Source organism: Chelonia mydas, chromosome 3 (assembly GCF_015237465.2).
Source record: "Chelonia mydas isolate rCheMyd1 chromosome 3, rCheMyd1.pri.v2, whole genome shotgun sequence".
NCBI classification, from domain to species: Eukaryota; Metazoa; Chordata; order Testudines; family Cheloniidae; genus Chelonia; species Chelonia mydas.
In genome coordinates, this window is record NC_057851.1 from 110,535,584 (window position 1) to 110,559,239 (window position 23,656).

The following is a 23,656-nucleotide window of genomic DNA, read 5'->3' on the forward strand; positions in this document are numbered from 1 at the left end:
AAAATGTGTACTGTCAAAGAAAGCTAAAGGAAAATGTATTTAAATGTTTTCAAATTATACATAGCATGGAAGGGGGCAAAGATTGAGTTACTGTAAGAGGCATTATGTGAAAAGAAAATGCCCTCCACTGATTGCTGTTTTAAAACTGAAATGTATTGTCATGTTTGTTTGCAATCAGTAGGTAACTCCTAATCTAAAATTATCCCTATTGAAATAAAATTATCAGTAGAGCCGGCCAGAAAGCACCATCCATCCCATCAGAAATTCTGAGTGTTGGAGATTTTGTTTCATTCTGAATCAGAACAAAACCTCAAATCTCAGAATTTCTGGCAAAAGGGAATATTCCGTGATGGAAAAATACTGTTCCAGGTCCCTGTCCAGCAGCGCTGTTCCTGGGCTAACAACAGCAGGGGACAGGCTACTGAGGAGGAACCAGGAGGCTGGCTGGCTGGCTGCTGAGGAGCTGGGAACCCAGGTTCCTGTGGAGCTGGGCAGGCAAGCTGGCAGGTTTCAAAACCTGGTTGGCAGGCAGGTTTCCATGGGAAAACCTGCCTTGTTTCTGTAGTAATTGGACATTCCCACTGAATGGTACAAATGGGATTTTCTGGCAGAAAAATGGTCCACTGGAAAATTTCCAGTTTGTTCTAGTTATCAGTTTTGCTCCTTCAAACTCAAAACACATACACTCAAACACATAATAAAGTGTGTGTGGGTTTTTGGTTTGTTTTTTTTTTTTTTCTTTCCTCACAAGCTATTAGCCTAGTTTAAGAGGTTTTTGGAGAATGACGAGGAGAAAGCTCTGTGGTTTATAAGACACAAGACTGGGAACCAGAAGACCTGGGTTCCATTCCTGACTGTACCATAGTAACCTTAAGCTTGTCACTTAATCTCATACAGTTTATACAGTGGGATTTAATACTGCTCACTTCACACAGGTATTGTAAAAGTTAGTTAATGTTTGAGGGGTAACTTGAGATTCTTAGAAGGTACTATAGAAAGACAAAATATTATTTCTATCTACTGAACATAGAAGAAAAGTAGGAATGTGCCGAAAATTAAACTAAACTAAAATTTCAAAAAAACAACTGAACTTGAGTCTTTTCAGTGCCGAGTATATTTGAAAGTGATAGATGCCTCTCTTGAGGTAGGGGGGTGTGTGTGTGTGTGTGTGTGTGTGTGTGCGTGAGAGAGAGAGAGAGAGAGAGAGAGACACACACAGACACATACATTACTTACAGCTAAATTTTTTCGTGAGGTGACAGTGGGTTTCAAATGAAGCTGCATATTTCCACATCTAGGATGTATATTGCCAAGTGTCATGGCAAAGTGAGATTTTAAAGCCATAGTAAAACACTCATGGATTGGATAGAGAAAAAATACAGGTATCTTTTAACAGGTTGTTTTGATAGTCTTATGGTATATGTGCCATTTGATTTTATTACGTTACCATAAAATCCAAACTGCACACTTTAAAAAACAATGGATGTTTGTGGGTGTGTATTTATTTATTTATGCATATATCAGAAAGCCAAGTACTTTATGTAACACTGACATGCTTATTTTTTAAAAAGGTGAATAATTAATACCTTAATTACATTTAGCCTGTTGTCTTAAAATCAGAATCCTATCAGCCTTCTGAAGGCTAGAGATTTGATAAATGGTACTGTTGGTCTTTTTTCATCTTTAATAACCTTTCCTGGTTATTTATTGTTTTTCTTGCTGCAGTTAAAATGTTTACATAGTTTGACCAGTTTTGCATCCTAACTTTTTATTATGTCTGTCTTCAACTACTTAATTAAATATTAAGAGACAGTGATCAAGTAGATCAGAGAAATGTAATACTCAGTTTATACCAAGTCATTTAAGTATAGTTTGCAGGAATATTGATATCGTGACTTAACATAAAGCAACAATTACCACTGAGAAACAATCAAGTCAATAAAGTGTTTCAGTTGTTTTTCAAGCAGAATCTTCTATATAATGCTTCCAAGGTAAGATTACATTGACAATGTGAAATAGTAACTGAATGGTCCTGTTTGGAACACTCAATACTTATACTTTCAACCTACACTAAACTACAAATCTCACCAAATGTTTCTAATAGAGCAATAAATCTCCAGCAATTTAGACAAAGATTTTCAAAAGTGGAGGCCTCAAATTAGGCTCCTAAGTACAAATTTAGACACCTAAACAAGTGGCTTGATTTTCAGAAATGCTAAGCAACTCCCACTGATTTCAAACTCATACATTGACTTCAGTTGTGTGCTCAGTACTTATGCAAACCATGCTAGTTCCTAAGGGACAGGATTTTCAAAATCACCTGCGTGATTTAGGAGCACAAGTTCCATTATCCAACCCAAGGTCCCTATGTATGGACTCAGGAGCTTAAATTTTGGCATGCATATTTTAAAATGTTGGCCAAGATACCAGTAACTTTCTTTGGAACACTAGCGTTAACTATGTGTATCCTTTTCAGAACCTTCATCCAGAGTCCATAAAGTTATGAAGCCAAGTGGTAAGTTATATTGTATCTAATAATATATGCTATTAACAGTAAAAAATCAACACGCTAAGCAGTACATACCATAAATTAGGTAAACTAACATAATGGAATTCAAAGATGTGCTATCATCTTCTTCATGACTCTTCCCGTAGTGCTTAGTTTACAGCACTTGTAGAGCTGGACCTTCAGCTTTTGTAAACTGATGTAGTTAAAGGTAATGGAGTTGCACTGATTTACATCAGCTGCCTATCTTGTCCATAGTATGCAACCTCAGCCTTGAGAAAACTGCAATGCAGAGAAAGCAAAATGAGTTAGTGTATTATCCTTATCTTTGAATTTCCATGTTTCCAAGTTCCTGATCCTGCAAACACTGAAGCAAGTAAATAGTCCCACATACATACAGTTATTCATGTGTTTACAGGATCAGGAACTTAATTGGAATTCATCATAATGTTATGCCGAGAGAGACTGGTAACACAAACTTCTTGGAGACAGGGTGTGAACACACCTTTCAATAAACATCATTGTCAGGATAAATTAATCACAAGCGCTGCCCACTCTCCTCCCACCCCCCCCCACCCCCAACCTAAGACAAAATGGTTTGTGAACCTGCCCAGGAGTTTCTGGACTGAATGGGCAGAGGAATTTTGTTGAGTGTTGATTTGTGTTAGAGGTGGGGGGTTGGAGGCAGAACACAGATAATGAGAATACACAGAACAGAGGGAGAGGCCACAGCAAAAAGCAAGAAGGCCAAGCAATAGCCTCTGAGCATGGTGTATGATTGGGGGGTGGGGGGGAAAGCTAGAGAGCTTTGGGTTTGCTGTTGGCTGAAGATACTTGGGGGTCTAGCTGCTGTTGGTTCCTCCTGCATTTGGAGAATTAGGACTTTGTACATTCCTTGCAAATAAAGATAGCATCAAAGAACATACCAGACTCCATCAGTTTCTGTTTCCAGCTGGAAGATCCCCAGGCTTGGACTGCCATTCAGGTCAAAAAGGGGCAACAATAAAATTAATATTTTAAACTGTAATTATTATTTATTCAATTCTATTTGTGGGGAAAGTAAGGCTTTAGCACTAAAAAAAATTAATTCTAAATCTTAGAAAACAGGATTCAGAGTTGAAATATTAATGTAACATTAATAAAGTGGCACAAACTGACACCTCTGTGATTATTTATCATGCTGTACATATTTTTGTATATATTTTCAGAAATAAGTCCAGAGATGCACAAGGTAAGTCCTTTTTGTATTCCATATCTCAGTAGATTGAAATAGTACATGGGGTTGTTTGAATCCAGAATACTTAATAACTATAAAACTTTCAGAATGTATTGTGCTTTATTGGTTTTAAATAGGATACAAGAAAAATACATTTCAGAGACTCTCCAATAACATTATAAAGAAGTACAAATTTTATTTCAGCGATACCTAATGAATAGAACTTGATTGATACATGTCTGCATGCCTAGATTTTATGATACAGTGCAATAAATCTATAATGTAAATATACTTTTAAAAATGCAGGTAGGATAACTAAAGTGCTATGCAAAGATGGCATCTTTTTTTGGCAGTTCTGCTACTTGTATACATTTCAAGTCACACGTTACATTTCTGCCAAAAATAAGCTTGTAATACACATTACTCCTGTTAGCCATTCCGAGTCAATATGGAGGAGTATGCGCAATAAGCCATTGTCCATTTGCAATAAGAATTGTTAATGACATTCTAATTGAAGCAGGAAAGACTTGTCTTGAGTTTCAGATCTTAGGCTAAGATAGCAGGTCTGACACTTAGGGGAAAAATGTTTTTATATGCAAATGGAGCACATTCTATCTGGCATCATTGAGACACAGTAGCATCAAACACCATTATGCCATTTTTCACAGTCCTTTTACAGAGTATATCATATGATCCCTATATATCACAGGTGGAAAGCTTAGTGATCAATTCAAGTTCTTTTCTTTTATGTTTCCCTTAAGTACAGATCAATGCAGCAAAAACTTATGTTGTATTTTGGGGCTTTGTTTGTGATTTTTATTGTGAAGCATAAATAAATGTTGATCATGGCATGTTAAAATATACATAAAGGGGATACTTAAATTTTTTTTTTTTTTAGCGGAGCAGTATTGAAGGAGCCCTACTTTCTCAGGCTGCCAAACTGGGATCAAGTGAAGCTCTGCTCAGTTCTAGGAAAAAAGGTTCATTGAATCTCAGTGGGCTTGTGAATGAATTTCAAGGGTCCATTGAACCAGCCTACAGCAGTGATCAAGATGAAAATCTCCACCCATGTGCTACAGAACAGATAGATGCTGATGATGAGGAAGAGTGTGAACAGGTAATCTCTTTGCTTTGTGTGTGTGGGGTGGGGGGGGGCATAAATTTATTCACAGAACTATCATGTGGCAGAGTAAATGTTGTACTAATGCCCATTTAAAGGTGTAGATATATTGCTTACTACTGCTGCTGCTTCTAAGTATTGTTGCTTAAGCCATGGGATGTATCCCAAATATTCATTGAGCTTTGGTGGTAGAGTTTTAGGAGTTTCAAATGTGGAACACGGTAGCCATAATGACAGCAACATCCAAAATAAGCATTTGCATTTAGACATCATCAATGCTTTGTTGCAATCCAAGAGAGGAAGGAACTGAGTTCTTTCTGGACTACATTCTGGGGGTGAAATTCACCCCTATGCAGAGGACCTGGGCGCTTATGCCGACAAAGTTTGTTTTTACTCAGTCTTTTCTACTCCTCCAGATTGCCTTTGATGTAAATGCTGCTATTTTTACTCACTGTACAGGACTATCTTCTTATTGCTCTGGTGCTTGTCACTGTATGTGCGTAATTTATACTGTTAAAGAAGGTGATCGGCTACCATTACGTTCATTATACAGATGGTATCCTTTCCACTCTACGGGATATCTTCATGCATGTGCAGCTGTTCTGAATGACTGTAGGCCCCAGTTTTTAAATGTGGACATATTAATAAGGTGTCCAAATCCCACACTTCGTTGCTCTAATCTATGCTAGGGAACATAAATACCCATCCAGTAGTCTTAAATACCAATTTGAGTGGCCAGATATGTTATTTGGAGATATGTCTAGGCACTCATGGTTTTAAATTGAGCTACTCATCATTACATAAAGAAGTTTGCAATGGGGCACACAAGCCTCCAAGCATGGAAGGAAGGGGTTAATGGGCTGCTGAAGGCCCAGTTAGCCTAAACTGAACCACCTGGAGCTGGAGGCAGGTTTCCAGGGAGAGGCTTGGAAGGAGCAGGCAGAGAGAGAGAGCTGTCAGAGAGAAGGCTGGCTAGGGCCAGGGGCTAGGGAGGACTTGTGGATCTTCCGGAAGAAAGGGAAGCGTTTATTTTGTACTTGTTTTGGACTTTGAGTGCCCAGCAGGTATAGATCTATAAGCGACCTAGCTGGAGGGCTAAGTTCTACAACCCAGAAAGGTGTTGGAGGCTGGGTGGAGCAGTGGAAGAGCAGCTGGGAAACTAAGGCCGAGAGGTGGTTGTGCTACAGAGGGTGCTCTGGTAAGAACGTGCTATAACAGAGTCCACTCTGAAAACTCCTCCCTGAGCCTGCTGCCTGCCAGGCCATGGTAAACTGCATTGCTCTGAGAATTTTATTGTGAATTCTGGAGGCAAGTAACATTCTGTAATGAATGCGGTCTCTGATATCTAGCAACACAAAAGGGATAGCACAAGAAAATGTCTCTTCCACTGCAAATTCTGATTTAGTTGCTTCATGTTGAACTCCGGCATTTCCCACATTTGGCTGTGACTAAATACACTGCTTTTCAAAGAACCATAGATCATAATATACCCTTTATTTTTTTTTAATCACAGGGCACACAACAAAATTCACAGCAAAAACCAAAAGGAGGTAGAAAAAGACTTAATAGCCAAGCTGCTGAAAATGTTGAAAAGCGAAGAAGTGTTAATCTCAACAAATGTGAAATGCAGGTATTTAAAACTAAATGTGTCAGGCCTGATTCTCTCTCATTTTGTTACATCTCTGTGTATCATAGCTATGTCATAGGCATCTATATGTATCTTTCTAAATGGACAGATGTAGATAAAAGTAAAATTGTCATATCTAAGTAATGTCTTCTGCTCAGAAATGCTTTCCCTAAAGCTTAAATACACTTTAAAAGAGTAAGAAGTAAAATCTGTAAAAATAATGACTCCAACAAACTGCAGGTATTTCACAATATGTGATCTTAAAAGAAAATGAATATTTACTTAGTTTTAATGTAAAGGAACACTAATAAAATTGTCACTCCAAAGTGCTATTTTGTATGCACTACAGTTTTACGTTATTTAATTTAAATTTTAATCCTATTGTCTAAAAATAAATACTAAACATTTTAGTGCAGAATCTTCTGTCTGAAGATGATGATTACTAGATACACCCACTAATCTGATGCTATTACAAAACAGCTTGATGTAATATTGGGAGGCTGAACTCCTGGTAGATAATACTGTACTTTCTTTTAAAGGACTCAGTCCTGCAAGGTAATGAGTATCAAACTCCCATGAAAGGCCTGATTCAGCAAAGCACTAAAGTATATTCTTAATTCTTCAAGCATAAAGTCAGTGGGAGCTTAGGGTGTGCAGCATCTCTCAGGGGATCAAGCCCATGCAGCTTTAGAACGTCCTTGACATACTTTGCAAAGTTTTGGCCACCTCTTAAAAATGAAGTCATTGATATTTTGGAAAGAATCCAGTGAAGAGTCATAAAATGATGAAACTATCGTGGAAAAAAAGTTTACCTTCTGTAGTGAGCTGTGATTAATTTATATTAATTATATTATATTTTAATTCCAAGGCCATGCCCTGTGATGTGAACTTAGGGGACCCCGATACATATTGCTTAGGGGAAGAGATGACTAAGGGGATCAGTCTTCCCTGCTTATTGCCACCCCATTAAAGTCCTCCTATATGTAGGGGGGAGAATCATACTTATATATTCAACTGCTAGATAGCGGAAAGGATTCTGGGGGGTGGCAAAGTTTTACACATCCACCTCAGTTTGCAAGGGGTGACAATAGGGCTGAAACAATGGAGCCAGATTGTTCTATATTCCTCTGCCAGGCGCCACACTGCACAGCATTAGGGTCAAGGTTATAGTCCTCAGTACCAAGGATATTACTGCATAGAGAGAGACTAACAAAACTGCGTATTTCAAATCTCCACAGAGCTCCAAAGATCCTTCAGATGAAGAATCTACCCAGCTGAATACAGACCTTTCCTTTTCCTGTTCTGCTAGGCAGCCATCTCGACAGTTTAGCACACCGCAGAACAACTCACTAATCATGGATATCCTGGGGGGAACTACCACTGAGAGAAACATCTGGACTGACCATCAGATCAGACAAGCCTTGTTTCCTAGTAGACGGCCGCCTCAGGAGAATGAAGATGATGATGATGATTATCAGATGTTTGTACCATCGGTATCTACATCCAATTCAAATTCAATTGTGTGTGAAGAGAGGGGCGCTTCAGGTCGTCCATGCAGTTGGCATGTGGGATTAATTAATCAAAATGAGATCTCTGGCTCCAGTCGTCATAGAATTGTTAGACGGGCAAGCAGTGCTGGTGAAAGTAACTCTTGCCCAAATAATGCAAGACGTAGAGTCAATGACTTTGTCCAGCACGGTTCCCAAAGGGAAGTGAAAAGTAGTTCTGGAACTGATGTGGGCAATATCAATCCTTACCCAGAATCTTCAGAAGAGCTGACCATTGATGATATAGAGCATGTCTATGATAATATAAGTTATGAAGATTTAAAACTGATGGGTCTGACTAGAAGGGAAGAGTCTGGTCACAGTCCCCAAAGATCTACTAGAGACACTCTCTACAAAAGCCAAAACAAAAGCAGCTTGGTGGAAGCAGCCTCTGAAAAAAGGCAGGCAAATCAAAATAGGACCTCCATTCTTGCTAGTAAAGATGAAATCCTACTCAGAAGAGAGGCACCAACTTTAAGTTCACATGAGCTCAGGATTGTTGAGGAGAACATCTATGACACCATAGTGCTTCCAGAACCACCACTGTTGAATTTCAAATGTAACCGCCTTAAATGCTCTAAAAGGAGGAGTTTTTTGGGCCTGGAAACGGACTTTGCATGTTGTGATAATCTAAGGCAGTTTGTTTCTGAAGAGAGTCTCCAGTTCAGTGAAGATGAAAGTCCATATCATCATGTTCCTTTAGATAATGACTATTTGAGCTTAGTAGATAGCTCCTCCAACTCTGATTCCCTCTCCCACAAGTCTGCAGCTGATAAATTATCTGAAGAAGTAGATGAGATCTGGAATGACCTGGAGAATTACATCAAGAAGAATGAAGAAAAGACAAGAGATCATGTCCTGGCAGCCTTTCCTGTTTGTAAAGATGACATGCAGGAAAGACTCCATGTTGGAAGTGCTCCTGAACTGAGTAAAGATGTGGAATATTCACTTTCCACACTCTCACTGCCAGAAACGCCTGTTTTCCGTAAAACTTTGAAACACAGGGTAGCCAGATTAAGTGAGGCCAGTCTCAGATTTGATGAAGCAACATCATCGAAAGATAATTCATTTCTGAGTCTTAACAGATCTTCCTTCTCCAGTGAGTTGCCTTTTATAGACAGCCCTTATGAATCTGCCAATAGTATTTTATCCAATGCACATACAGAGAGCACTGACAATGAAATGGATATTGTGGATAAAACAAAAAACAGAGTCTTTATGATGGCAAGGCAATACAGTCAAAAAATTAAGAAGGCCAATCAGCTTTTGAAGGTAAAAAGTCCAGAGCAGGAACAGCCATCCAGCCAGCAACAGAAACTGAGGCACAAAGATCTTGCAGCCATTTTGGAGGAGAAGAAACAAGGTGGTCCTGCCATTGGTATGTTAAAAATATTGTCCTCCTTAATCTCTCTCCCCACCCCCTCTTCCCCCAATAGATTTCTTTAATAATGTTCTGGTGAAATTTACGTATTGATTTAACATGCTATAACCCTGATCACCTCTTGATCCACCAGTTGGATGATGATGACCGTATTACCTTTAATGTGTTACCACTGAGATTAAATTGAGTTCTTTATGTAACTTTAGTGCAAAAAGGATATAAATGCAATTCTATATTAAGAACAAAATTTTGCCATTCGTTCGTAGAAGAGAAGAGGAAAGAATGGACCAATGTCCGCCATCTTGCTTTCACAGGACAGGTTGGTTCAGGATAGCCTGGGAGTAGAAGTGTGATCCTGGGCACTCAATTTCTTTTAAGTAAAAATTTTCTTGCTTAGGGGGGTCTGCAGATTTCAGCTGAGAAGGGGGCCTAGTCACTCCTTCTCCGTGCTCCCTTGAGCAGTAGAATACCATCCATCACAGAAGCCAGGTTCAGCTCCTTTATAGAAACTTCCTGTTTGTTGCTTGCAAGCATGGGGTTGGGGTCAAGGAAGAAAAAGTCTCAGTCTTTACCCCTTTCTAGAGCACCTGCACTGTGGACGGAATAACAGAAGCTTCCTGTGAGAAATTTTTCCATGGACGATTTTAAAATAAGTTGGGGACTTGGATTCAGCAAACTCCCAGTCACCAGCGTGTGTGCGTTCTCATTGTATCTACAGAATTTTTAAAAATACACATATCTTATTTATCACATCTGATGCAGTTTTCAGGATGCTCTTAAAGATCAGATTTTTACCAGCAAAAAATATCCACCAAATACAATATAGTACGTTCTGTGCTCCATTATGGTGCATTGTGTGACATGGCATCAGTCAGTGGTTGTGATTCATCAGAACGATACGATGTTGAAAAACATGTGAGAACAGCAGACCTTGCAGCCACTATAGCAATATGAATCTCGCAGTGGGAGAGCCTCAGAGTTGGGATAAACATCCCAAGATGCAGATGTTTAATCAAATCTCCGAGGTTCCCAGCACACTGCATGACCCTATTCCCCCATAGCTATCCCTTCCCTCGGTAACTTCTGGGAGGAGCCCCAGTGGCCTGCTACCCTGGCTGGTGTGAACTGAAGGCAACCTATAGGCCTGCGCCCTCTGGCATCTTTCTGAAGTATGTTCCTCTCTCCTCTATTTCCAGCTCTTCCATGGTGGCATCTCCCATCTCTTTCTCTCTCTGCCACCTTTGATGGATTCCATTTCCTCCTCTTCTTCCCTCTTCCACAAATGCAGGAGTCTTCCCCCCTCATCCCCCTCCACACCTGGCACCTGTTCTCTCTTTGTTGGAGGGGTTGCAGGCTGCCTCCATTCCTATGACAGCCAGCACAGGAGCAGTGAACAATTGTAGGAGAAGACTCAGCCTCTTGTTGCCCAGAAACAATAGGAGGAGGAGACTTTAGTGACCAAAGGTGAAAGCACTGTAGTGAAATATTCTTCCCAATCAGCCACTTAAGACAGGGCAAAAAACTGGGAGTGTTCCACCCCCAAATGGGGATGTTACCAGTATGCCTTAGTGTTATAGTCATTTAATCTATTTATTAGAGGTTCTAAACTGTGGTCCATGGAGCACTTGCTGGTGATCTGCGGAGGGCTGACTAGGCACGTGGTACTGGCTCTTCCTCTCCTTTCCCCAGCTGCTCAGTCACGTTGAAATACAGCTAAAAATATATCACTTTCCTAATGTTACTTTTCCATGTATGGACTTGCTGCCAGAGGTCTGGGATGAAAGGTGATCTGTATGACTGCAAATGAAAGGAGAGGTATCCCTGCCACACTGTGTGTTTTTTAAGACTGAGAATGTCTGAACTATCAAAATCAGTAGATAGAAGAAAATATATATGTGAAATAGTTTTCTTTTAAGAAGAAATAAATACTCCAGCAACTTTGAAATGGTGAACTAAAAAAGAGAACCGAACTACTTGATATTTAGCAGTAGCAATGTCTTTAACAGTTACATAATTTATCTCTTCATAACTACAGATCAAATTGATGCTGGCATCTTATTCCCAGAATGTCTGGTACATAGTTGTTCATGGTTTTGTCACAAAACATTTCGTGCTTGTCAGTTCCATGTTTTAGTATAATGAATGACTGTGTACATGTCACTGATCTGAAATGTTGGAGTCTAGAATTGCATTGTTTTGTCAACTGTAAGGATGAAAAATGTTGATGATTATAATGGTCAAGGACAAAGATTTAAAAGGGTTAGTTTGTCTGAAACTTTAATTTTCATATAACTTGTGTTTTACACCGTTGTTAATTTTGACTAGTTTATATATTTCTCTTCTCCAGGTGCCAGAATTGCTGAATATTCCCAGCTTTATGACCAGATAGTTTTTAGAGAGACTTCACCCAAAATGCAAAAGGATACATGGGCCACTCCTCAGAAACCATCAGCCTTAAGGTATTCATCCCCAGTGTCAATATCTCCTTCTCATTCTCAGTTAGCTAGTGAACGCTTAAGGGCAGAGGACTGGCTTTTGCATTCTACGTATAGCAATGGAGAACTAGCTGATTTCTCTCCCTGGCCCGAAGTCCAAGATCTGAAGTCAAAGAGCTCCCCTGTAGAGAGCGGTACAAAAAGCAATCCAAGACCATTGCCATCAGCTTGCTCAGTTCCTTCCCTTCAGATTTCTACACGTCTGCATGTCCCAGCACAGAGGTGGAGTGCTATTATTAGTCAGCCTAACAAAGAGAATTTACACCAAGATCACATTTATAACTCACTAGGAAGGAAAGCAAATCATACAAAATCACAAGCATATAGCAGGTCACAGTCTTCTTCCTCAATTGTGGTCAACAGGTCTGAAGAACCAATAACTTACCTAAATGAAATGGACAAGAAACAGCTGTACTCAAATAGAAACTTTATATCTGACAGCCAGGAGTCTGTGCCAAGTGCTGCTTCAGGATTCACAGTATGTGATGTGAAGAAGGAGTTCCCTGAAAACTGTTCACAGATGATTCTTCAAGACTCTCAAAAAGTTCTAAGAGTGAACAAGAACTCGCCACTAAATGCACAAATAGCTACGCAGAACTATTTTTCTAATTTCAAAGATACTGAAGGAGGAGAAGAGGATGATGATGATGACTATGTTGAAATAAAGTCTGAAGATGAGGGGTCTGACTTAGAGACTTCTCAGAACCAAACAAAGAAATCAGACCCAAAGATAAACAATGTAGACTCTGCTTCTTCTGAGACTCTCTGTAGCAAAAGCATGTCTTGTACTCCTGCAAAACCAGTGAATAGCAAACTTGCCCTTACCCCGTACCTGACTGCATACAATGATTCAGATAAACTGAATGACTACCTGTGGAGAGTTCCATCTCCTAATCAGCAGAATATTGTCCAGTCTTTAAGGGAAAAGTTTCAGTGTCTTAGCTCAAGTAGCTTTGCTTGACACTTTCAATAATTTCTAATTGTACTGCCTTAACATGTCAGAGTATAGATTAGTACAACCAATACTGGCAACCTGTACTTTAATAATGTGTAGACATCGAGCACTGTATCACAGTAATAATAGGAAACTTAGATGTGCAATGTACCTTTTTTACAGTACAGAAAGTTAAAGTGGCCAGGTGTGCACTGTCTGGGATTAAGATCTACTTGTATCTTTATAATGCAGACTGATTTCTCCTAATCTGTCTCATTTAACTTTGCATATACTTTACATCTCCCTTCTTTCTCCTGTCTCTCCATGTGGAAATCTTAGTATTCAGACTGTTGGAAGATAGCCAATGCTGAGTCCAAAAATGCATGTACAATTACTGTAATTGCACATGAGTGCTCAGTTGAGCATCTAGCCATCTGAGTATGCAAATACCAGATTTCTGAGCACACTTGAGGGAATGCACCAACAAACTCGGTGTGCAGTTGCACATACATTTTTTGCACATGATCTTTTGAAAATCAGACTCCAGGTCTGTGGGACTGATGCATAAAACACAATATATACTACTACTATAGAAAATAGAATTATTACATTTTAAATAAATTAGCTTGTGAATGGTGCCACATTGATAACCCTGATGTCTGAAGACATTACCTTTACTATAGCTTGATAACAGCTAAAGCACAGGCAATGGCAGAGTGCCTCTGTCCTGTTCTGGAGGTTATTAGCTTTAGGAAATGAGAGGGTAATTCTGTTTCTAGGCCAATTCAATGTTTGGGCTTGTGGAGCTAATGCCCAATAGGCTAATGCCTATTGTGATTGTGGTGTTTGTAACATGGACACCTTTCTTTTAAGAATAAGACCATCAGTAGCAGATAAATGTAAGTTGTAGGTGAAAGCTCTTGGTTTTTCTAGTATTTGTAAGATGGTTCCTTTGGCTACATTTATAGGTAATACAGTCTTGTTATTCAATAACAAATGCTCATGATTGGGCTTCTTGCAATCTGATCCTCTCTTAGTTCTGAACATACGGTAGTTCTCAAAATGTCCATTGTCAACCTAATTTAATGTAAAAGATTTAAAAAAAGGGTCGTGCTATCTGTATTAGAAATGAAGTGGTATCTTCATACACTTTCATTATTACCAATAGTGTCTGGCCGTTCAGAAGACTTTTTTTAAAAACCCTCTGAAGTAGAGTATTTTTCTTTGTAAGAGTAGTAACATTTCTGTCTTGAATATCAGAAAAGTAAAAGGAAGCAAAATATGATAGCAGATGTGTTTTGTCAAAAGTTGTTGGCTCATATCATTTTAAGGCAAGAAATACCTTAAGGTTGGGTTGACGTTGACTTTGAGGGCTAATTCAACTCTCATTAAAGTCATAATCCTCTATTTTAGACAATGTTACTGTTTGGTTAGCAGCCATTTGTGAACAAACAGGAGAATAAGTCATGTAAGACCAAAGTTCCTGTTACATACATATAAATAAAAGGAGTTGGCAGAGAAACTGAGAGAGCATGATGCATTGTCAATTTTTTTCCTAAAGAGAGAGTTTTTCAAACTTTTCACTAACGTATCAGTTTCTCTGTCACGGAAGAATATGTGGAAAGCTCTCTCTCTCTCTCTCTCTCTTTTAAATCAGTAAGAGAGACCTGACTTAAAAATATTCTCCGATAACTTTTTGATGGTCCAGGTTTTCCACTACCTTGAGAAATAAAATGACCTATACAGTGATGGGGATGAAAATGTTCATTTGTTATACAGACCAAAATGGAATATCTGGGATTAAATAGGGGATGAGGATGGCATCTTTACCTCTTATAAACATCATTCTCAATGTTTGATCTAATTCCAAAATGGCTGTGTGTGTGTGTGTGTGTGATTTTCCCAAATCTCATTATCTATTCCTATCTGTTCTTCCATGCCAGCAGGACAGATAATGAATGTCATCTTGTACAATTTCAGAGAACAATCACTCCTCCCTTCACACAAAACAGGTTTTTCCCTCTCTTAATCTCCTCTCTTCTGTTCCTGGCAAGATTTATCCCATTTCCCTCTCTTTCTGATCACATAAATCATGCAATGCCTTTATTTTTAAAGAGGCTAAAAATGCTAATGAACCATTCCTTTTCAGTTGGCGTACCTGAAAACCCTGGAGATGGGACTTTTAAAAGTATTAGTCCTCACTAGCTGGAAAAGGAGACCAGCCTGGCTTTAGCCATTAGGAATCAAATTGAGCTTCCCAGAGGGGAAAAAAATACCAGTGGAAGTACAAACATTTAAAAATCTGCGCACAATTTTGAGGTCCTCCTGATGGGAAAGCACAAACTACTTTTAAGTTACTTCATCAGATTCTCTCCAGGGCCTATGCAGGGAAAAGTTAGTGTAGCCATTAGCTCAGAGCTCCCAGCAGTGACAAGGCTTCCATGGAGGTGTGGTAGTGTGCAAAACATCTACAACTTCTAGGGTTGCCTCCTTCAATATGCAGAAAAACTGGCCACTGCCCCCACCAGCCTGATCCCTCACCCCTTCACCTTTCAGGTGCCTTCCCTGCACTGCACCAGCGGCCTGCCCCCGTCCTGTCTGGCTGGGAAGGAAGGTGGCTCTGGGTCCTGGTCAAATCCATATGCAGCTGGTGGGGAAGGTGGCCCCACAACAACAAACCCACTTGTCCCTTTCTCCTATCTAGATGGAGGCTAGAGAGTCTGGTTGACCCAGAGCATGCCAGGAAGAAGGGGAAGGGAGCTGAGTCCTCCAAGGCAGACCCAGCTCTTAAAGGGAGAGGTCCATGGGAAGTCTTTGTTGAGTATTTTCTCCTCCTTTATCCTCAGGGTGGGGGAGCAGCCCATTAAATCATTTCACTGGCAAGGCTTGTTAAAAACTGGCCAGGTGGCAACCCTAACAACCCTCCATGTGCTGGGGCCTGCAGGAAATTTGCTCAGCCCAAAAATAGGTGATGCTGGCAGCGTAAAAGGGTTTGACTAGAGCGACTGGGGGATGTGTTAACTAACACATCCTTACCGCAGGTCTGGCTAGTAGGGTGCTCCTTTAATGCCTCTGACTGACTGACAAGCTGCCCTTCCTGATGGGGTGAATCTCCTATATAAGAAGTGTGATCCTTGCTGGCGCACTTCCTGAACCAGCAAGAGGTGAATCTCAATCATTATGTTTAGAAACAATGGTTCAAAAACAACACAGCTTTCTTTTAGATTCAGAAAACATTCCATTCTTTTGCAAACGATACATATTATACTGGCTTCTGTTTAGTTCCCTTTATTTTCTTTGTTGCACAGCTTTGGATTCTACTACTTGAAAACATTGTACTTAAAAGAAAGCCTAAATGTGTGTACTGTACAGCCATGGATATATCTTCTAAATCTGTTTTTGTGGTGCTTTAAATTTTTCAGAAGAAGTAAACAAACTGATACAAAGTTAAATGTATTGTAGTAAGCATGGTCTTATTAATGTTCTGTTTCCACTAATAATGCATTACTTCCCTCAATTACAAAGCACAGTAGCCCACCTAATTATTTTAGAACTGTCAACAATTACTGTATAGGTTATTCTGAAATACATCTGAATTTGCCAGGGTATATATTCAATGGCTTCTGTTTTGTGGAGATGCAGATTTCAGGAGTTGTGCTTGTTGATTACGTTGAACTGTCTACTACACAAGTCTTTGCATTGCTAAGGAATGTGTACTTTGGGGGTTTATTTGATCATTGTACCACAAGTTCCAGTTTTGTTATACACAAAGTCATTTTTGTTATAGTGGATGTTCAAACAGTTTTGGAACCTGCACCTATTGAAACACAGTTGAGGAATAAAGTTGTACATATTTAAGATACTGAAATTTAGTAATGCCGATATTTATTTAATATAGCTTGTAAAGTAATGTAAATATGAATAGAAATTAACATTTGTGTGTTAACTTTAGCATATCTAGATTTGTGTAAACTACTAGGAATTCTGTTTAAACTTTAGAAGTTAATGAAATCTCATGTAGTCAATGGAACAAAATGGAAGGGAGTTATAACAATGTGTAACTGTTTCCAGGGATCAATTTCATATGATTTTTAATTCTGGGTACTTTAAATTATTTTAGTTTGCTCTTGGCAGATAGGCAGCTGAAATTGACAAAAGTTGCTAAGCACTGGAAACATTTTTGTCAGTAAAACAAGATTAACAGCTTTCAGCTCTTCCATGAGTAAATGAGATCTGAAAAGATACAAAAATATTTCCTAGGCTCTACTGGTAGGAAGTTTGAGTTGTGTTGGCAGCTCCTGTTACAGTTTACAAATAAATAAAATGACCAGTAACAGGAATAAGGAAAATCAATACCAACTGAAAAATGTTGATCCATTAGGATTAAGTGCAGTATAATTGTTGTTATGGTGATTCCCACCCAAAATACATGTTACGAAGACATGGAAATAATGCCAGTAAAAATCCATATTGATTTAACTCAGTACTTGTTTGATAATACTTGTTTGCATGGAGTTGGAGATACTGTACATATCTCTGCAGAAAAACATTTTTCTGCATATTTTCTCAGACTGTATTAGACCTCACTCCACCAGACTCAATTAGCTTGGTGCGAGCTTACTTTGATGGGGGGAGAAAAAGGGGCGAGGAATTAAGAAGAACAAGTTGTCCCACAGCAAAGGTTAAAAAGTTAATTTTCTAAACAGAACAAAGTTGATGTGAGATTGTCAGAATGTGAATTATCTGCAGCCTCAGGGCAACAAAAATGTGAATAGAATAAACATTGCAACAATTCTGTAATACAGGTGGTAAAAACTGATGTTTTTGTAGCATTTGTCTCTTTCTGTTGTTGCTGTCCCATAGATGGTTTCCTCCTCCCTTTGGCAATAAACCCATCTTTTTTTAAAGCAAATTTGTTTGAAAGAGAATTTATTTTAATCCTGTAATATTGCTGGTAAAACTCTCGTATGTTACTATATTGTTTAAGCCTGTATTTGTTTGTAGTTCCTGCACTATGCTACCAGACAGGGTTGAAAAATGAAGTTACTTGTTCCAAGTTTAACTGTATATTTCTTAATTTCTGCATATATATGTAATATCTTGTTCTGTGGATAAGAGATGGAACTTATATCGCACTTTTTAATGACTTGTTTTGTAAAGAATATGTAAAAATATATGTACATCTAGGAAACTTCTTAAAACAAGCTTTTCACCATTTTTTTTCCTTAAAAGCTGAGTTTAAAGCATGCCAAAACTAAGAAAAACATGGAAGTATGTACTGCTTAGAAAGAAAAAAGCAATAAATGCAAAATTTGTTTGTAAAAATCAAGCTGTCTGCAAAACAGCCGTGTTTAAATGAAATGTTTATAGGACAATACTATCTTGTAACAGGACTCCATCTTTTAGTATATGTACAGCCACTGACTCCTCTGCCTGTATATAACCTCCATCATTAAGTCTGTGGAGATTGGCCAGAACTAGAACCTTAAATATAACACCTTCAGCTGTTGGGAGTATGGGTGAATTTTAATCCCTGGATCTAAAATCTCCCTTTCAGTTCTAATTCCAGTTTGGATGCAAAACCAGAAAGGGCCTATTTTTCTACTTTAAATCCAGCCAAATACTTGCAAGTACAGTTCATCAGACTTTACCAATTGAATAAAAAAACAAAATGTACTGCATGTAGTGTTCTGTCACACAGAGGTTGATGAACTTGCTACAGCTTTGGCAAAGAGAGATGGGTCCTTTACCTCATGGTAATCTATACTTAGAACACCGTGTAGAGTACATACACAGCCCAGACCCCTACCATGGGTATAAACAGCATTGTAGATGCTGAGGCACTGCGTAGGCAAGTAGAGTAATGACATGCCAGAATATTAGGGTATATAGTGTAGATATTTCTCTACATGCCCAAGCAGTGCCTCTCATGTGGACACTGCTATTTTTAACAGTGTAGTTTCCCACTGCAGAGAGAGGTTCTGGCAGGGGAAAGCAGCAAGGAGAGGCTCCAGTAGCTCCTCACTGCTGGAGCTTTTCCTTGACACAGGAAGCTGTTGGAGTCTTTCCCTGCCACAGGGAAAGACTCCAGCAGCTCCCCCCTACCAGAGCCTTTCCCCACTGCTTCACCTGTTCTGGAGCCTTCCACGGAAAGATAGACACAGCCTGCTTTTCACTGCAGTGTGGCACTGCAGCTATGCATGCCACCGCCAGTGTAGGCCAGGCCTCAGGCAGTAGTGTCTCATGCTTTTAGATCCAGAGGTCCAGGGCTCTATCTCTACTGCTGACAACCTTTTATTACACTGGTCTGGCTTTAGACTAGAACCCAAACCCTGTTTTAAACCTAATTGTGTTCTGAACATCTTCTCCGTGGCCCATCTGATTTGTTAAGGTTTGCTCATCCCAGCAATTGGAGAACTCAGGTAAATGTTGTGTAGAGCAGTGGTTTTCAAACTTTTTTCTGGCGACACAATTGAAGAAAATTGTTGATGCCCATGACCGGAGCTGGGGATGAGGAGTTTGGGGTGTGGGAGGGGCTCTGGGTGGGGGGGGAGGGAGTTCAGGGCTGGGGCAGGGGTTTGGGGCATGCTTAACCTTGGGCAGCTCCCGGTCAGTGGTGCAGCGAGGGTGCTAAGGCAGGCTTCCTGCCTCTCCTGGCACCGCAGACTGTGCTACGCCCCTGAAGCAGCCAGCAGCAGGTCCAGCTCCTAGATGGAGGCGTGCAAGCGGCTCTGTGGGCCTCTCACCTGCGGGCACCACCCCCCAGCTCCCATTGGCCAGTTCCTCCCCATATATTGGCATAAATCAGCAAGGTGTGGGCCTCCTGCTGGAAAGTCCAACACCAGTGCTGAGCCCTAGTCAGGAGATTAGGAAGCACTCACATAAGCATGGAATGAAGTCTTTCTCTAAATCCGTTCTGAAGATATCGAACATACCTATGAGCAAACCCACTGGCTTGGCCCATGAGGACGTTCTATGTCCTAAATCCCATAAGCAAAACAAGATGGTACAGAAACCTAGGGTTCCATCAGCTCCACACCAGGGACCTTTGATACCGTCATCCACAGCTCCTTAGAAAACCTGAGACTCTCCAGACTGACCACCACAGGATAGCATCATCATCGCTGGCACTGATGGCCTGGGCAAAAACAGACCCTCTTATACTAGGGAGGTCCAGAACCATGGCTGCACCATAGGGCATTTCTGCTCTCCCGAATTCAGAATCCCCTCCACCCCCATCAGAACCCTCCATTTCCAGAGTTTATATTGCCTCTGAGAGATCTGCTGGTGGGATGGAGTTTATCACCTCTCCCCCATACCCCCCAATACACAATCTACATCTCTCCATTGGTACTGCCAGTACTGCCATTGGAACCAGAGTTAACTCTTTCCTCAGGAGATTTGGAACCATCAGAGGAACCACTCCTCCTGTACCACCATTCCCCAGGAGACCCACACGACCCTGGGACCAACCACTACCTCACCTGGCTTGGAGTGATTGGTACCCCATGCCATGGGGACCACTGCCACCACCTTTAGACCCCACATAGTGGCCATAGGCACAAATATCCCCCTTTGGAATCTATCTGATATGCTAGGGAGTTACTACCTGCGGTCCTTTCAAGGGAACGATCAATTTACCTTTGAATCCGATAGAAGAGGATGTAGGAGTACTACCACACTATCATCATCATCATCACCAGATGAAACAGTGGCTTCAGCATCTCTTCCCTCCCTCCACCCCTTTGAAAACACTGGGTCTATCCCTCAGTTCCCTGTCAGTCCATTTGATGGCTATCAGTGCATTCCATCCCTCTATGGAGAGCTACTCTATTTTTGCACTAACCACGCAATTATGAAAAGGCCTGATAAGAACTTTCCCACCTCCTTGAAAGATAACACTCCAGTAAGACTTCATTCTCATTCTTTCGGTTCTGACACGCCCACCCCTCTTTGGACCCTTAGGGGACTTGCTCCATGTGCCTCTTCTCCATGAAGGTCGCCTTTCTTGCAGCCATCCCATTGTCGAGGAGAGTTGGTGAACTTGGTGCAGTGATGGCAGACCTTCCATATGCTATTTCACAAATATATAGTTTCTTTAGACCTACACCCCAAATTTATGCCTAATGTGGTTTCAGAATTTCACCTGTATCAATCCATTCTTACCTGTATTCTTCCTGAAACCGCACGCATCTACTGAAGAACATAGGTTTCGCTCCCTAGATGTTTGATGAGCCTTGGCCTTTTACCTGCAGAGAACAAAACCATTCAGAAAGTTCCCGAGGCTGTTTGCTCTATAGCGGAGAGAGTAAAAGGATACCCCATCTCCACCCAGAGAATTTCCAAACATATCTGGTTGCATTCTACTCTATCCGCTCTCAAACCTCTCCTCCTCCCCCTCCACACAAACTCACTCTCCTGCTGGTAATAGCTTATCCAAAGTGACCAATCTCCTTACAATGTGTATGAAAATCAAGGTGGGCCATTTCCAGCACAAATCCAGGTTTTCTCACTGGATTTGTGCTGGAAATGGCCCACCTTGATTTTCATACACATTGTAAGGAGAGTAGTCACTTTGGATAAGTTTCAGAAAGAAAAGGAGTACTTGTAGCACCTTAGAGACTAACCAATTTATTTGAGCATGAGCTTTCGTGAGCTACAGCTCACTTCATCGGATGAATACTGTGGAAACACTTTGGATAAGCTATTACCAGCAGGAGAGTGAGTTTGTGTGTGTGGTTTTTTGAAAAAAAGGGGGGTGGGTGAGAAAACCTGGATTTGTGCTGGAAATGGCCCAACTTGATTATCATACACATTGTAAAGAGAGTGGTCACTTTGGATGGGCTATTACCAGCAGAAGAGTGAGTTTGTGTGTGTGTGTGGGGGGGGGGGGGGGCGGAGGGTGAGAAAACCTGGATTTGTGCTGGAAATGGCCCAACTTGATTATTATACACATTGTAAGGAGAGTGATCACTTTAGATAAGCTATTACCAGCAGGAGAGTGGGGTGGGAGGAGGTATTGTTTCATGGTCTCTGTGTATATAATGTCTTCTGCAGTTTCCACAGTATGCATCCGATGAAGTGAGCTGTAGCTCACGAAAGCTTATGCTCAAATAAATTGGTTAGTCTCTAAGGTGCCACAAGTACTCCTTTTCTTTTTGCAAATACAGAGTAACAGCCGTGTTAGTTCCTCTTAATTATCCTGCTTAGTTATGGGAAAATAGAACAACCCATTACAATATGAAAGGCCTGGCACATCTCTGCTCAGCCTAAAGTTGATTCTGCATTCAGGTCTCTTGCGCCCCATAGCTTTCATATCAGTGTCATTCACTATACTGCAAGACATCTCTGACGGACAAGTCCTAGGTTGTGTACCATTTAAACTAAAGTGGATCAGCAGACTCCAGGATCTGCTCTTGGCCTCTTGGCTGTTCTGAAGAATGAGACCATAGGACAAAGTGTCAGCCTGATCTTTATCAAACTGTGGCCTATTGACTAGATAGTGGTGGGGTAATACCATGACAGCCAGACATCATGATGCAGGGGTGGGTGGGTGGACAAACATAAAATATTTCTAGTTTTGTCTGAATGCACCTGAGCTTGGAGGTTGTTTGCTTACATTATACATTTATTTATAGCTAGTAGCAACATTTAGTTTTCATCACAAATTACAAATATGACCTTTGGTGAACGTAGCCTATTAATATTCTATTACACAGAGGTAAATGTGACTTTGACTAGTCTGAGTAAGGTGGTTGTTCCATTGAGACAGGCCCTAAACTGCTTTATGAAACTTTTAATCTTAAAGGAACAATGTCAACTTAAACTGTAGTCATGTGTATTGGGAGGGGGGGAGGGCTTGCAGTGTGCCGCCCATTGTAAAGATGGGAAAACTTGAGGCATATGGCACTTAAAGCTATGGGGTAAACCTATAGCGGTAGAAGCCGGGCTGATGCGAGTCCAGGTTTCTAAGCCTGTCCTGGAACATCTGCACTGCATAGTAAACCTGAGTTGAGGGTTGCTGAGCCCCAGGGTATTGCTCTGCTGTCCATACTGCACTCCACAGCCCCTCTCTGACTCACGGCTGGGGCTTGAGCTGTGCCGTGCTGCACAACACCGGGCTTGGAGCCAAGGCTTAGCAGCCCTCTGGGTCCGAGGCCCTGGCTGCCGGCGGCTCACTGCTGACTCCTGTGAGGCTGGAAGGGGGCCCTGGCCTCTCCCTGAGGCCGAGCCCAGCGTCGCAAGGCAGGCTCGACAGCACCAAGGGGCCAAGGCTGCAGGCGGAGCCTGGCCGAGGGGGACGGGAACCCGCGCTGCCTTTGCGGCGGGACTAGCTGCCGAGCCGGAGCGCCCCTAGCGGCTCCTGCTTCACCCGAGCCCGGAGCTGCTGCTGCGCCGCGCCCCTCCCCTTGGCCCTCAGCCGGCTCGGCCCCCTCACGCCGCCCCGCTCCAGCCGCCGCCGCCGCAGCATGAGGTTCTCCGCGCTCTGCCGACTAAGCCGGGGAGCCGCCGCCCCGCTAGCGGGCAGGAAGGCGACCGCGCCGCTGCAAGCCGGCTCGCCCGCGCCCCGCCGGGGCACGGCCAGCACCTGGGGCCGCTGGGAGAAGCAACAGGCTGGCGATGGCGGGAGCTGCAGCGCGCGGGGCTCGGCGGCCGGGTAAGCGGAGCCAGCGCAGCCACGTGCCCCGGGGGCCGCGGCTGGGCGGGGTGGTGCCGCGGGGTCTTTTCTGCCCCCCGCTGACAGCCTCGCGGCGGCGGCGCAGCTCTGCCCGCTTGGCGCCGGGCCACGGCTTCACGTGGGGGCTCCGGCGCTGCCTGCGCCCCGCTACG

General features: G+C 41.7%; 2 protein-coding genes and 1 long non-coding RNA gene across 15 annotated transcripts in view; 2 read left to right on the top strand and 1 right to left on the bottom strand.

The window, feature by feature from the left end:
• PLEKHG1 (pleckstrin homology and RhoGEF domain containing G1) overlaps window positions 1–17,738 on the top strand; it is a 215,788-nt gene extending 198,050 nt beyond the window's left edge. For all 9 annotated transcript variants that reach the window (XM_043543149.1, XM_037894979.2, XM_037894978.2 and 6 more), the window contains 6 exons: window positions 2,477–2,515; window positions 3,715–3,737; window positions 4,621–4,839; window positions 6,356–6,472; window positions 7,708–9,394; window positions 11,745–17,738. In XM_043543149.1, coding sequence (XP_043399084.1) covers window positions 2,477–2,515; window positions 3,715–3,737; window positions 4,621–4,839; window positions 6,356–6,472; window positions 7,708–9,394; window positions 11,745–12,853 — 3,194 coding nt within the window. In that variant the 3' untranslated portion in view covers window positions 12,854–17,738. The remainder of the gene's footprint in view (window positions 1–2,476; window positions 2,516–3,714; window positions 3,738–4,620; window positions 4,840–6,355; window positions 6,473–7,707; window positions 9,395–11,744) is intronic.
• Window positions 436–23,152, bottom strand: LOC119565797. Its single transcript, XR_005224754.2, has 4 exons — window positions 22,909–23,152; window positions 20,993–21,075; window positions 3,433–3,480; window positions 436–2,788 (listed from the first exon to the last, which is right to left on the bottom strand). It is a non-coding gene; the product is annotated as an uncharacterized LOC119565797 (long non-coding RNA).
• MTHFD1L (methylenetetrahydrofolate dehydrogenase (NADP+ dependent) 1 like) overlaps window positions 23,153–23,656 on the top strand; it is a 243,645-nt gene continuing 243,141 nt past the window's right edge. The window contains exon 1 of one of the 5 annotated variants that reach the window (XM_037894986.2): window positions 23,153–23,483. In XM_037894986.2, coding sequence (XP_037750914.1) covers window positions 23,296–23,483 — 188 coding nt within the window. In that variant the 5' untranslated portion in view covers window positions 23,153–23,295. The remainder of the gene's footprint in view (window positions 23,484–23,656) is intronic. The other 4 variants (XM_037894985.2, XR_005224753.2, XM_043543154.1 and 1 more) reach the window with 4 other exon arrangements.